Source organism: Melanostigma gelatinosum (assembly GCF_949748355.1).
Source record: "Melanostigma gelatinosum genome assembly, chromosome: 10".
NCBI classification, from domain to species: domain Eukaryota; kingdom Metazoa; phylum Chordata; class Actinopteri; order Perciformes; family Zoarcidae; genus Melanostigma; species Melanostigma gelatinosum.
Genome location: NC_136643.1, coordinates 10,004,545 through 10,018,069, shown reverse-complemented (window position 1 = coordinate 10,018,069; position 13,525 = coordinate 10,004,545). Strand labels below are relative to the sequence as shown.

The 13,525-nt window shown below is 42.4% G+C and overlaps 1 protein-coding gene across 4 annotated transcripts in view; it reads right to left on the bottom strand.

Moving 5' to 3' along the window:
- col18a1a (collagen type XVIII alpha 1 chain a) overlaps positions 1 to 13,525 on the bottom strand; it is an 89,251-nt gene that overhangs the window by 24,525 nt on the left and 51,201 nt on the right. For 3 of the 4 annotated variants that reach the window (XM_079277545.1, XM_079277543.1, XM_079277544.1), the window contains 4 exons: positions 8,826 to 9,367; positions 6,492 to 6,575; positions 4,085 to 4,156; positions 318 to 396 (listed from right to left, as the gene is read on the bottom strand). In XM_079277545.1, coding sequence (XP_079133671.1) covers positions 318 to 396; positions 4,085 to 4,156; positions 6,492 to 6,575; positions 8,826 to 9,367 — 777 coding nt within the window. The remainder of the gene's footprint in view (positions 1 to 317; positions 397 to 4,084; positions 4,157 to 6,491; positions 6,576 to 8,825; positions 9,368 to 13,525) is intronic. The other variant, XM_079277546.1, reaches the window with a different exon arrangement.

The following is a 13,525-nucleotide window of genomic DNA, read 5'->3' as shown; positions in this document are numbered from 1 at the left end:
TTATACATGTTGAAGGAATATGAACTCTGCCACACCATGTGCCATCATGAACATTCCCCCTCCATACCCAACAGGTATGTGGAAGTACAATCCCTATTTTTCATATGTCAAATTATAAATGTATGAAAGACAGTGACACAGCGAGGGGCAGATCCAAAGGCATCTGTAAGACGGCTGACATCAGGAAAGTACACTAAACTTAGATTTTTGTCCAGTATAGAAATTAGACAGAGAAATGAAATTCCATCTCATGTTAGAGCTGATTTCTCTCTGTTAGCAGAACGTAGAACTGTGAGTGGTCCTTGATTTAAACTCACCTGTTTCTCTTGCAATGGACAGTTCCTCTTTCCTGGTCAGTGGTGGCTGCTGAATGGGCCGGGAAGATGGAGGAGCAGTCTGCAGAAACATATCATTTTTAAAAGGGCAACGGATTACATTTACTGGAAGCTGCACTCTAGATTTTACACCCCTGCAAACAATGCAACAGCCATGTACCTGCATGGGAACAAAGTAGGCATTGTGTTCCCATAATGTTTATAGTTTGTGCAGCCAAAGCTCTCTTCCTAACAAACGAGGCCGTTTCCCAGCTCCACTCGAAGCCTTTTAAAACAGGGTAAACACGATTGAGTCAACATGGGGAGCAAAACTTGTTCTTTCGTATTTTGGCAAATCGTTATTGTTTTTCGGTAATTGCAGTTTATGCGTTACCGCCGTCAGACATCTTGTAAAACTCTTCTGTATGTGAACAATGTTAAAGCTTTCAGGGAACACAGCTGGCGGTCTATCGCGCTGATCAAGCATGATATCATCACCCAGAGTTATCGTGACACCCAGAGTACGGTGATTGAGTTTGTTTACGGCAGACTTCATTCGTATTCGTGAGTGTGTGTGTGTGTTTGGTCAACTCATTGCTGCAACTCCTAGCCCCATTTTTAACCTGCTGAGCTGTAAAACCACCCATTATCTTATATGAACCCGGGAAAACGTTACGATGTGTGTTTTTGTGTGTGTACATCACTCATCACATATCTGCCCAGCTTTTAAATTGTCCTTGACCTTTCCACTGCCTTTGTACGACTGCATTAACAAATCAGATGAATTGTTTTGTCAAAATAGCTGAATATATTTAGAAATTATACTTTTTTTAAAATGTTTTTGTGTCCTGTATATTTGTGGGCATAGGACAGACAGATCAGTCTGTAGTCTACCAACAGTCCTCCGTCACGAACAACACAGCAGGACTGAGAGGAGCAACGGGACTGAATGAGGGTCGGGGGAGGAGGGGTCACTTCTGGTGCCTTTGGCTAAAGACCAGAGAGGGGGAGGAAATAATGCAACCCCCCCCAGCCAGTAGCTCATTCTTCACCGGTGACACACCTCGATTTGTCACCTGTGGAATTCAAGAGAGGAGTGGGATGAAGAATGTAGGAGAGGGGGCAGCCGAGGGGGGGCAAAGCGAAGCCACTGTTGATAATTAACCAGGTTCCTTTCTGAGGAATTCTCCCCACTGTGTTGCACGGCACTGGCTATGCCCCGCTTGTTCTGTTCACTCCTTTACTTATCCATCATAGCTTGGGTTGAAGGGTGGGAGGCTCCAGTCTTTAGAACATAGTGTTGATGGATTTGAACCGCATGACCCCCTGAATCTAAGAGCAGGTATGCAGCTCCCTCGGCAATGAAGGTATTCCACCTCTGGAACAGTGGATGTTCTTTTTTTTCTTTTCTCAGTGCATGTCCTATAAAGTATTGCAGAGAGAACTCTTGTTTGCTGTTGTTGCTCTGCGGGTGAAAGACAGACAGCCTGGCTCCCATGGTTTGCCTCTCGTGTGTTTGACTCCTATTGCATTGTGAAATGGAATCTGGGATCAGGAACAAACAAGTCTTTTCCATTTTTTTCCATTTTCAAACGTTGCTGCTTTTGATTAAGATTGAAATACACACTAGATGCAAAACATGTTTGTTGGCCAATCAGTTAGCTACTTTCCTTCAGCACTCGGTCTAACTATTGCAAAGCCGATCAGCTGTCACATATCACAGCCCCTGTTCGCTCAAACCGAACCTGGTCAAAATGTCTGTTATTTGTATTTGATGAATTACTAAAGAGAACTACATTCAGCAGAGCAGTTTTTAATAGTCGTGGGTCACCAAGTCAAGTCTCCTCGCCTTCAACTCTCAAGTCAGGTCGAGTCTTCAGGCGTTCAGGTCTCAAGGTGGTCGAGTCTCACAGCAGACGAGTCGCAAGTCTACAGCTCTCAGAAGAGTATAACTCTTAATACACAAAATCCATGAATCTGTTCGCATTAAGTATTTATGAAAGCTTTCTCAAAGGACATTACAGACGAATTGAACTTAGCAGCTGTACTCTACCTGCAACGCATCACATGCAGCTGGAATTAAGCTCCTGAAACATTTCCTCTTTGGGTTTCATGCTGAAGGAGACGCCAGCAGTGACATTGCTATGGGTGACTGACTAGCTCTGCCATCTATCACCACGAAATTCCAGGATGACAAAATGGAAAGTTTGACTTGTACAACTCTCCCCGTCTAAGTCCTCTCTGCCCGGACTTGCCTTAATTGCAGCGGTGGGACAGTTGCGCAGAGTGTAGGTTCTACCTTCTGTGAACAGACATCGGTTGGAAAAACATCGGCAGGTAGGCATTAGATGCCAGCTGCTTTGTGTTGCGTTGCATCTTGTACTGCATGATAAAAGCCTACTGAACAGATGGAAAAGCCCCTTGTAAAAGTTGCTGAGTATATGGCAGTACCGTTGAAGAGACTTCCAACCCGCGGTGCCTCTCCTGCTCTAACTTTCTTTCCACCTCACAGAGTTGAGTGTGATCGAGAAACCAGTCAGAATAACAGAGCCTTGAGGCAGTGGGGGGGGGGGGCCTCTGACTTGGATCCGATTGAGTCCAAATTGACATCTGGTTTTTCTAAGTCTTCACTGTAATTGTGAGTGGGAGTTGAGCGGTGGTGCTGGCTGCCGGCGGAGGCTGTGCTGCATTTCAGCCTGCGTGACTATCTTTGACAGGTGGGAGGATGTGAGTGGGTGTCTGTAGAATCTGATTGTGTGAGTGTGAGGGAGACAGAGAGCAGAGAGAGGAAGACAGGGGACTGGTGGGGGGGGGGGGACAAACGGAGAGATGAGGAAAGACACCGTAAAATACAAGAACATGTAGAGATTTAGAGAACTGAAAAAAAAACGATAGCGGGAATACTAATAGCGTGAGCATGACAGTGTGAGTGAAGGGAAAGGTAATATGCAAGGTGAGTAAGATTATCTGTCGGTCCTCTTGCAATATCTGTTATGTTAGGCCTTCGTCCAAGTCTACCGATCTATTCAGAGAGCACACGCCTCACCTGACAGCAGGTAAATCCCTGCTCTTTAAGCATACCGTTCATGCTGAAAAAAATGTGCTGAAACCAACATTCGAAGCCGGACATCCTTCTTGCTGACTTTACTTTCTGTTTAGGCCGCTATACATTTCAGAGGAATGTCATTAACTCTTGAATTCTAGAAAAAAGCCCAGTTTTTACTCCCCAAGGTCATTTGCCTTTTCTAGTCTGACAAGAGGAAAACTCTCTATGTAAAAAGTCTTTGTCCCCAGATCTATAAGACAGAAGCGGCTCGATTTCCTGACGTCAACTCAGCAGTTTTTAATCTCTCTTGAGGGATGAGTGTTCACTCACTTATAGCGAGCAACTCGAGACATCAGCGGTATATCTAAGACTGGGATGACTCGGTTTGCAGAAGCAAAGGAATCATCTTTGTCGGCCAGGTTCGCGTGTCTGGCTTGGTCAGCTGTTTTGAGTCCTCTTTAGTATTCTGCATTCAGTCATCTTCTCACTCCCCCATATCTCGATTTATAGTTTTACACAACTTCCCAGTGAGAAAATGGAAGACCAAACCAGTAATCTGTCAATATAATGTACCAAGAAGAACAAGAGCAGCAAAATAGATGCAAGGAACAGTACCGTTATTAATGAAACATCACCTAACCGAGCTGGTAAACGCCAGCGGGTCAATATTGTCAAACCTTTGTTTATAAAAGAGCTAAATAATAAATACAAAGTTGTTCCATACCATCATTCTATGTTTCTCCACGGTTGGCTGTGGGGGTCTGGTTTCTTCAAAGCCGCTTCCTTCACCTGAAGCCTGAGGAGACCAATCAGACATTTTTTTATTTTATGTCAACGAGATGTTCTTTCGTTGTTTTACTGAACTGACAATTAAAAACCTGTCACATCGAAAACAGTTCTTTAAAATGCACGTGTCCATGCACCATGTGTGTCAGTTCATGAACTCTACTTTAAGTGTGGTAAAGTTCAAAAGGAATGTAGCTGTTTAGTTAGCAGTATTTTATTAAATATGATACAATACATGTATTTTACATGAACTACATAATCTCTATCAGGCCCAGCTCTAGACAACAGGGGGCCCTCGACAAGATTTTCTTTGGGGGCCATCCTTACGTTTTGTGTTGGTGAGCGAGAGAAACACGCACACAAAACAGTTATGAGGGTGGGGTGGGATCGTATTATCATGTTTTTTCCTTAACTATTAACTGCATTAATGTGTCAGAGCAGGGGGTTTGAATATATATGGCAATAAACAATAATTTACAACATAGTACATTGCTATATAATAAAACCTTAAACAAACTAGATATAGCCGTTGATTGGCTTTCTGTCCCCCAGCAACGTTCTATGTTAAAAAAAGTTAAAAATTGCGAGGACCTACTCAATTGGGCGGGCTAGCACTAACCTCTATGCTATTTGTGCTCTGAGTGACAGTACCACTTGCCTGGTGTCTTTATTGCTGTAAATGTGTTTTTTTATGCCATGTTCTTGGCCAGGTCCCTCTTAAAACATACATCTAATCTCATTGAGCCTTTTACCTGAATTAAAGTGTTATTTAACACTGAACTCTCTCTAAATTGTCAATACTCTATGTCGCGCCACTAATGTCATTAAGTGAAATGCTTGTATATTTGTTGTATCATTTACAATACAATAAGTTTGGGCTCATTGGCTTCAGAACGTCTTGGTAACGCAATACCTTGAATGTGTCCTCAGAGCAGCTGTGTGTGAGGTCAGCATTTGAGATAAAAGACACTTCCTGAAATCGGAAACCTGCCATTTCCACTTGGAATGTGATTCTCCCATCTAATCCAAACAACATCTAAAGATTTGACGACAACAAGCGGTAAAATCGTGAACCTTGTTCTGTCAGTAGGGTCGAGGTTTTGGTGGTCTCAGCGAGCAGAGCAGCTGTGGAGGCAGCGTTTCACTAATTAACAGTAAATGCTGCTGGTGGGCTGCAGCGAGGCACCTGTGTTTGTGTGTGGGTGGCCAGGGTCGGCGCTGAAAAGGCTGCACTCGGGCTCTTATCCGTTACGGATTTACGATTGTAAAATGCTGGAATAAATCAACAAAGTACAGTAAAATTAATACTTGTGCTCTTTCCTATTTTAGGACTTCTCCCTGATGCAGTGGCAGATCCAAAAGCAAATTCTTAATAGCCTATTTGAAACGATGGGTCTGTGATTTCAGAGAGGTGGACTAAAGCAGGCTTCTCGTTGCTAGCCGGCGACCATCAATTTTGGCAGATGCTGGCAGATTTCATTAGCTTCAGCTAGTTAGCCAATTAGCTTAATTAATGTTAGCTCCAGGACTTGGTTGAAAACGTTTCCAGCTGACTCTTTTTGAAATGATAATCTTGTCGAGGGGGTTTAACTATGGATATGATGGCTGGAAATCTGCTAACATTAGCGTGAACTCTGACAGCATCCAGGACTGGCTTCCTCACAGTGGGGAAATATTACTCAGTGGTTCTGCTGGATGTGAAACAGGTCTTTCTTTTGTGACCTGTAACAGGGACTTAATAGAAGAAGTGGACGTGGTCACGGTGAAGTTACCCATCGGTTTGAGGACTGCCGTTTTAAGCCTTGAGTTTGGCATTTTGGCCGTCGTCATCTTGGTTTATGGCCGTCATGTTTTTTTTCAAGCAGAAACGACAGGAAAAGGTGGAGCTAAGTATGACTGAATGCTGAATAAGACATACTTAGGCGACCAAAATGTTAAAATGAACTTTCATGAACTGAAAACACACTGTGTAATGTTTAAAGTTTTAAGACCTAAACACGGACATCACCCAGGCCGGACAATGCAGTGGTAGCAACCTGTCAATCACAAGGTAGCCTAAGGTAGTTAGAGCAGATACACATCATCAATACCTCACACTTTGCTCATGTGTTTTTAGTTTTGGAAAGACTTGACAGGCCTGCAGTGCCTGCTAACTGTTGCTAAGCTATGACTGGACAAGAATTGTTTGAGGGAGGGGTTGTGCTAAAAGTTGACGTGTGAACAATCTCATCGCCAAATACTGATTTATATTTCTATCTTATAGTGGGTCTATTTCTTGTAGTCATGGCACAGCGGTTCATCACATGTAGTCAGGCATCTTCAAAGTGCGATGAGATGTCATTTACCATATCGGAGTCATCTTCATCCTCTTCACAGTGCCTCTCAGCAGCACGGGGGTCTCCCACCACCCTCAGCTCACCGATCACTCCCTGTCAAAAGACATATAATATGTGCGATGAGCACTTGTTCTCAGACACACACACACACACACACTTACTTTCAAGATACAAATATGCTGATCTTATCTTCTATATTTCAAGGAATTCCCCATTTCTGTGAAATCAGAGAGGCTATTGATGTCTCCATTTTTTAGTGTCGGCCTGTGAAGTGCCACTATCTCTGCCCCACACAGACACAATCTGATACATGTTCCCACACATGACAGTTGCACAGATAGCATGAATACTATCTGATGGCCTATCAAAGGGCCATTAGGTCTGAATGAATAGGCAGCTTCTCTGCTGCTGAGTTATTTGAAGTCGACTCTTCAGGACACATTTATGCCCTGAGAAAAAAGTCAAATGGATTTTTTAAGACAACTTTGAAGATAAACAGCAAAGGCTCTTTGACATTGGAACCATGTCTCTACACAGGCTTTTAATGGTCGTTCTTTTTTTGTAACTTACGCAATGTTTCGTCGACTGTCATGGTCTTTTTCTAACAAATTCCTTTAGCTCTTCACAATGAATCTTAGATCCTATGCACGAGAAAGGACTAAATTGTCACTAAAGTATGGGTTTCCTGGTGATGGATAATACAAAAAATGGACATCAACTAAACAAATCCAGTTTCAGAATGGAATTTCCATTTTATAAATATATAATGTCAATATTTAGATGCCAAATAAGCCCTCCAAGTCTTGGTTTGAGTGGAGAAATTAAATTCGCAAGACATCTCCAGCTTAGGGCCATGCTTGGGTCAACATATGGCACGTGGCCAACATGTCCTGAAAGAAGAAACAGGGTTGGGTTGCTTTTTCCAAGTGAGCAGCTTGTAATACAGCTTTCTCACAAAATATCCGACTCCAAGGAAATACCTTATATGGGCTTGAGTAATAAAAGAAAGAAAAGCTCGAACTGTGTGTAGCAGAGTTACAACGTGGTTTACAGCAAAACAAGTAATAAAAATGATTAAAGCAAGTTAGAGCTGACAGAGGAAGCGAGAGATAATATTACAGCTGGGAGAACACTAAAAACATTATCTCAAATGGGAAGTAATCATTTGAATTTTTGACATATTTAGTAGTTTAAATATCTCTTTATTTCTTTATAGTGTACAGATATAATAATTGTTTTTAAAATATACTCTTAAGCAGTGGCTGGAGTATCCCCCCCAATAAGCCCCTTATTTGGCTCACCTGTAAAGGGCTTGTGCCCTCATGGCTTCAGTCTTATTAACACAACAGGGAGGTCATATATGTCCATATAAGCAGCAAGACTCCCTACTTGGCAACACTGAAGAGTGAAAGCGGCAGAGAAAAGCATCATCGTCATGTTGAAGTGAAACTCAAAAAGAGAAATGTTGGGATGCTGACAAAAGCCAGCCATCTATCAAGAGTCAATGAATAGCTTCCAACCAAGACAGTAAAAGTCTTTTAAATATCAAATTTCTAAGATAAATAAAAACATTTTTTGCACGAATTAAAGATATCTCCGCACACTTTAAGGGAACTGGATTGTATTTTCAGGTGTAACTTCAAAAGAACTGAAGTAATGAATAATTGTCAAAATATTACTCGAGTCCAAATAGTAATTATTCTCCAGATTGTAAGTGAATAATGAATCATAAAACAATCAGTCAATAGTGATTGTTTGACTCATTGTAAAATGCTCCCAAGTATGTAAATAACGTATGCAATAAAGTAAGAGTGTCAACGCCTGCAGCAGTGGCATGTTTTGTCCGTGCAGGTAGCCGTGGGTGAACGACTATAATATCCCTTTAACAGCTAAGGTCAACAGTTGTTGGGGTCAACCGCTGGGATTTACAGCAGTCAAATGACTGAAGTTAATTATCTCCCGACTGTGAGGTCTTCCAATTATTTGCAGTCTACTCTGGAGAAGATGGTGAAGCGACGCAGACATTTATGTTGTGGTTTAGAGTAGGCCAATTTGAGCAATCAAATCATATGAGTTATTCGGCCAAGACGTTTCACATGATTGACTCTGGAAAGTCAAAACACGAAACGGTGTGGGAATGGGAAATGTGCAGTCTTCTGACTCCAACACAAGAATTAGTGTGACTTATTGAATACAATAGAGCCGAAAAATAAAGATTGTTTTCTCGACACTATGAACACAGTTTATCTTTCATCGTCATACAGCCCTTGAATAAATAAAAAATCCTGATTTCCCGGGACTGAATATTGTCTTGTTGAAAAGAGACGACGCCCGTGTACACACCACAAACTTTTCAGGATCAGCTCCTCCAGCTTGCCCGACAAAGACCCCGGCACCGGCCTGCAGATCCATCTCGTCCGGGGACCTCTCGATGCGCTTCACCTGAGGGTCTGTGTCACAGTTGAGGTAGAACATCACCTTGTCGTCCCTCACAGCGATGGCAAAACGAGTCCAGGTGTCCCTCATGGAGGGCACGAGGAACCTGGCCGCCTCGTACGACTTCTGCGAGTTGGGCTCCGTGTAGTACAGGAGGACGTTCTGGTTGCCGCCCTGCACGGCCGACAGTTTAACACCCACATACATGATCTTCTGTGCGGCATCTGTGACGGAGAAGATGACGCCGGCCCGCTCGGTGGTGGGTTTCAAGTTGAAGATGAGGGCGAAGTCTCGGTAGAACGGGCTCGGCAGGTGGGCGCGGGCCAGCTGGCCCGTGTTGGCGTCACGGTCAAAGACATAGCCGGGGCTGCTGTCGGGCCCATAGACCTGGGCGATCGTACTTGGAGGAGGATCCCCAATCAGCTGTAGCAGGGAGACTCCATTGTCTTCTAGAGGGGGAGAGAAAAAGGATGTGAGGCCACAATGCGTATGACATATGTTGGAGGTTAGAAGAGAGGGCTGCATGGCAGGGTACAATGTTAGAACAGGTTATATTAGGCTGCTGGGGGTTGACTTCAAGTGAATGTGCCTGTTGGATGCAGGAACAACTGCTGTTACTTGCATAGGACCGTAGTCTTTGTTGCACAAGAACACAACAAAAAACAGCATAATTGGTCAAAGATGTTTCCCTTTCATAAGTGATGTCGATTTCAATGAATGTCGATGGAAAGTTACCACAACTGCCTCCAACCAATCTGCAGGCTTTTTTTGAGAAGCATTGGCAGAGCTACTCTACTCAGGGGACCAAAAAACAAACATCATTTTAGAACTTCTTGTCCGAAATATGGAAACGGTTGACATCTCCCAAAAAAAGCCAAAGGGATAGGCCACATGAGACTATGAGCAGATAGTTTCAGCAGACACTGCAAAGCAAACTTGTAATTCCAAATCTGAAGTGGTATGAAAAGGCAGAGTCTAAAAGATACATACAGTACTTAAGAGTTGACTGATTTAGCTCTCAGTATCTGAGAAAAACAACTCAACACCTAATGTGTCGAGAAAACAATCTTTCTTTTTCTGCTCTACTGTATTTACCTGAAAAAGGTCTGAGCGTTATTATTGAATGTAGTGACAGAGGAGTCGCAAACAGAGGTGTCATAGGAGCTATAGCTTCTAGATGTGGTCTCTGCAAAACTCTACGCCAGAAAATTACAATTACATCATCAGAGCGAAACAAATCTTGCACATTTAAAAATGTTGAAATTTTCTATAATATTGATGATCTAGTGCGTGTAGAATAGGGTAAAGATTGTTATAGATGCATCACATTCCTGACGAAACTAAAAATAAAATAAATTTTAGAAAAAATCTTCCGACTTGTGTGACATCTACTAAATGCCACTGCTCCAGGGCACACAGGGACCAACAGCTGGGCCTCCTGCATATCTTTGCTCACTCTTCCATCACCCTGGGTGACTCTGGCGGGGTCGCTGCATAATGATCGGAGGCGTTTAGGAAATAAAAGGAACACAAAGAGCGATGTGTTCACATAACGGTGGAGATGTCTTACTAGCATCAAACTCGTGACCGCACCTTTTCGGCTTTGATCAAAAAAAGTATGCGTCCTCATGTTAAAAGAGAAATCACTGTTTTGGGAGAAGACAACGTCATTTTCTGGTGCTTTGAAGAAAGGCTTTGGTTTGCCACCTGGTGACTAATGCGCGAGCTCCATCGCCCGGTTCAAAGCCTCCCCGGTGGAGATCAGTGGGGTCTACAGGCGGCTTTGTTGAGAGCTCAAACACGCGATGCGTCGAGCTAAACCCGAGGTCCTGCTTTCTGCTGTACAACCATAAACTGAGCTTTTTCTGCACGCTGTCTGAGAACTGAAGATGCTTTCATTTGAGTCTGAGCAAACAGAGAACACAGTCACACTGTATATGGAAAGCAATAAAAATACTTTCCAGTATTAAATATAAGTTCCCCTCCACACCAATCAGACGGACATTTGTGAAGAAGACGCCTCACTAGATGCACATTTTATTATGTTACCAGAATAATGCACTGATAGAATAAAGATGTCCTACGTTAGTTCACAGTACAAATGCTACACTTTGGGTCAATTTAAAAACAGTATAACAGTGGAAAATCCAATAACATACATCCAATATAGCAAGCTAAAAAACTGATTATAATAGCTATCAATAGAATACTTATAAAAGACACTACAAATGTTGGTACATGTCACTTGATACAACCTTGATAAACCTTTCTTAATTTGAAAAACCTGAAACAGACCTTTAGCATAAAACTGACATTTTCTATGTAACAAATAGACGGACGAAGACGGACACGAAGAGTGCCAGCTCCAGAGCTCCATAAGTAGACTGGGACTGCTTGACTGTTGCATGAATGGCAGTTAACAACTGACTCATTTGCACCAGGTCTACCAGATGTTTGCTCTGATGAAGTCAGAGTAAGAAACCTGGAGGGTCTCTGCAGTGGGCCTGTGCTCACATGTCTGAACCTGGATCCCTCTTACGTGCACCATCTTTGCCAGAGTAGGGTATGTGAGCGATCATTAAAGCAGAAAGACTCCATAAATGTTCTTTTTGATAACATAGAAATGCCTTCTGCTAAGTGCAATTCACTTGCTTCAACAAATTTGAAAGTTTTCAAAGAAACGTGCAATTTGTGAACTGTACATTAGCAGCTGGTCATGACTATCAGATTTGTATGCAGATTAAACTTCAAGGTCTGTAATGAATTGGAATGCGAGGTCTCTCAAACAGAGTCTGGTTGTCCCCTCTCAAAAAGAGATACGTCATACATGCTTCAAACATCTGATTTTCTTATGCATTCGCCAAATGAACAGCAGACATCCTCACACATGCACACAGCTTCCGAGCTTCCCAAACCCCTTATTAGCGAAACATATATTAGTCATCACTCACACCAACCAGATGTGAATTACCAAAAAGAAGACACATCCTCATGAACCAGATGGTGTTCAAACACTAGAAGACAAACAGGATCAATCTTTACTACAAATACAAAAAAAGAACCCTGATGTAATTGTGCCAGATGCCAGGAAAGAAAAACAGAAAAAAGCTTTGAAGTGTAAACAAAGACAATTTCATCACTGGATCTAAAAGTGGCTAAAAAGGTTTGACCTGCTTCAGGCTAGCAAAGGAATGCTTTGGCTGAAGCCTGTTCAATGAGCCTGCATTGTCAACAAAGGAGCAGCCAGTCATTTCTTCTCAGAGATCAAAAATTGCTGGGTACAAACAAGGTTCACCATTAGCATTTTAAGTGCGATCTCAATTCAGGTTTTTCCAAACGGCTTTTGTTCACCAATGACAGCTTCAAGGCCAATCGGGAAGAGAAAAGGTCTGCTGATGAATGGAGAGGTGCCGGGTTTATGGCGCTAGTTTGTCTTGTCAAGAAGGCGGCTTACTGACCAGGAACGCGGCTCTTTTTTTCATTTCCTAAGATCCAGGACGGGGTACCAGAGTTTCTGATACCCTGTTGATAAAGCTGTATATACAGTGTGGGGCTGTGTATACAGCTTTGGGAAGTGCAGGATCCTGTGTAATCCATGGGAAAACATTTGAACATCTGGACAGTCCCAGAAAGATTTTGCGGTTTCCCTGACAATGCTCCATCACCATTTAAAACATCCCTTGAGGCCCGCTGACAAGGGCAATGATCTGAATGAAGCTGGTCAGTGGTCTGACCTGTGTTCAAAGAGAGTGTCTGTTAGAGTTCAACTCTGGAGACATGAAAATTACTACCCCATGATTTTACAGATGTACTACAATTTGTATGCATTTGCTGCATAAACTATGTCTGTCAGCCAATTGATTTAAAAGTGAAGGAAATTAAATTTGGTCACCGCTCAATTGATCCCTGTTTGATCTTAGTTCCTGTCTGCTCACGGGGCTAAAGGGAGCCATTTGTAATGCTTACAATGTTAAATCAATGACAAGTACTTTGTGGAGTCCATTTTATCTGCGAAAATAAAATAGTGTACATGATTCGTTTTGATACGACATGTTGCCCACTGTGTTGGGAAGAAATACATGCAAACACGGGTGCACTATAAACTCAGTATCACTTTAATAATTTGATCTTGTGCGAGTAAATATAGTACCATGATTACTACTTAAATACTACATAAACTATAACAATATCTATAGTAGCATAACTTCAACAGCTCCATAACCAACACCAGATTCCACTGCCAGGAATATGAATTATTATGTCCCTAAATTAAAAGAAGAAAAAAGAACACAGGATGTTTTAAATATCAAGGTACATATCAACACCCTGGTTAAATGCTGCTTTCTTTCTGCAGAGGATATTCTGTAAACCCCTGGGCAGATGTATCTTTAACCTGATGATGCAGAATGCTCGGAAAAAAAAAAGATGTCAAACCAAAAACCACATCACAGTCCAGGAAGGAGATTTCATGTTAGCTGTCATTAAGATTCAGCTGTGATTCTCAAACCACAAAGAGGAAGATGGGCCTACCGCAAGCTGTGCACTTTAGTCTTTGGGGAAGGAGTAATACGATAGTGTTCAAGTTCTCTACCTGTAAGTGACGAACA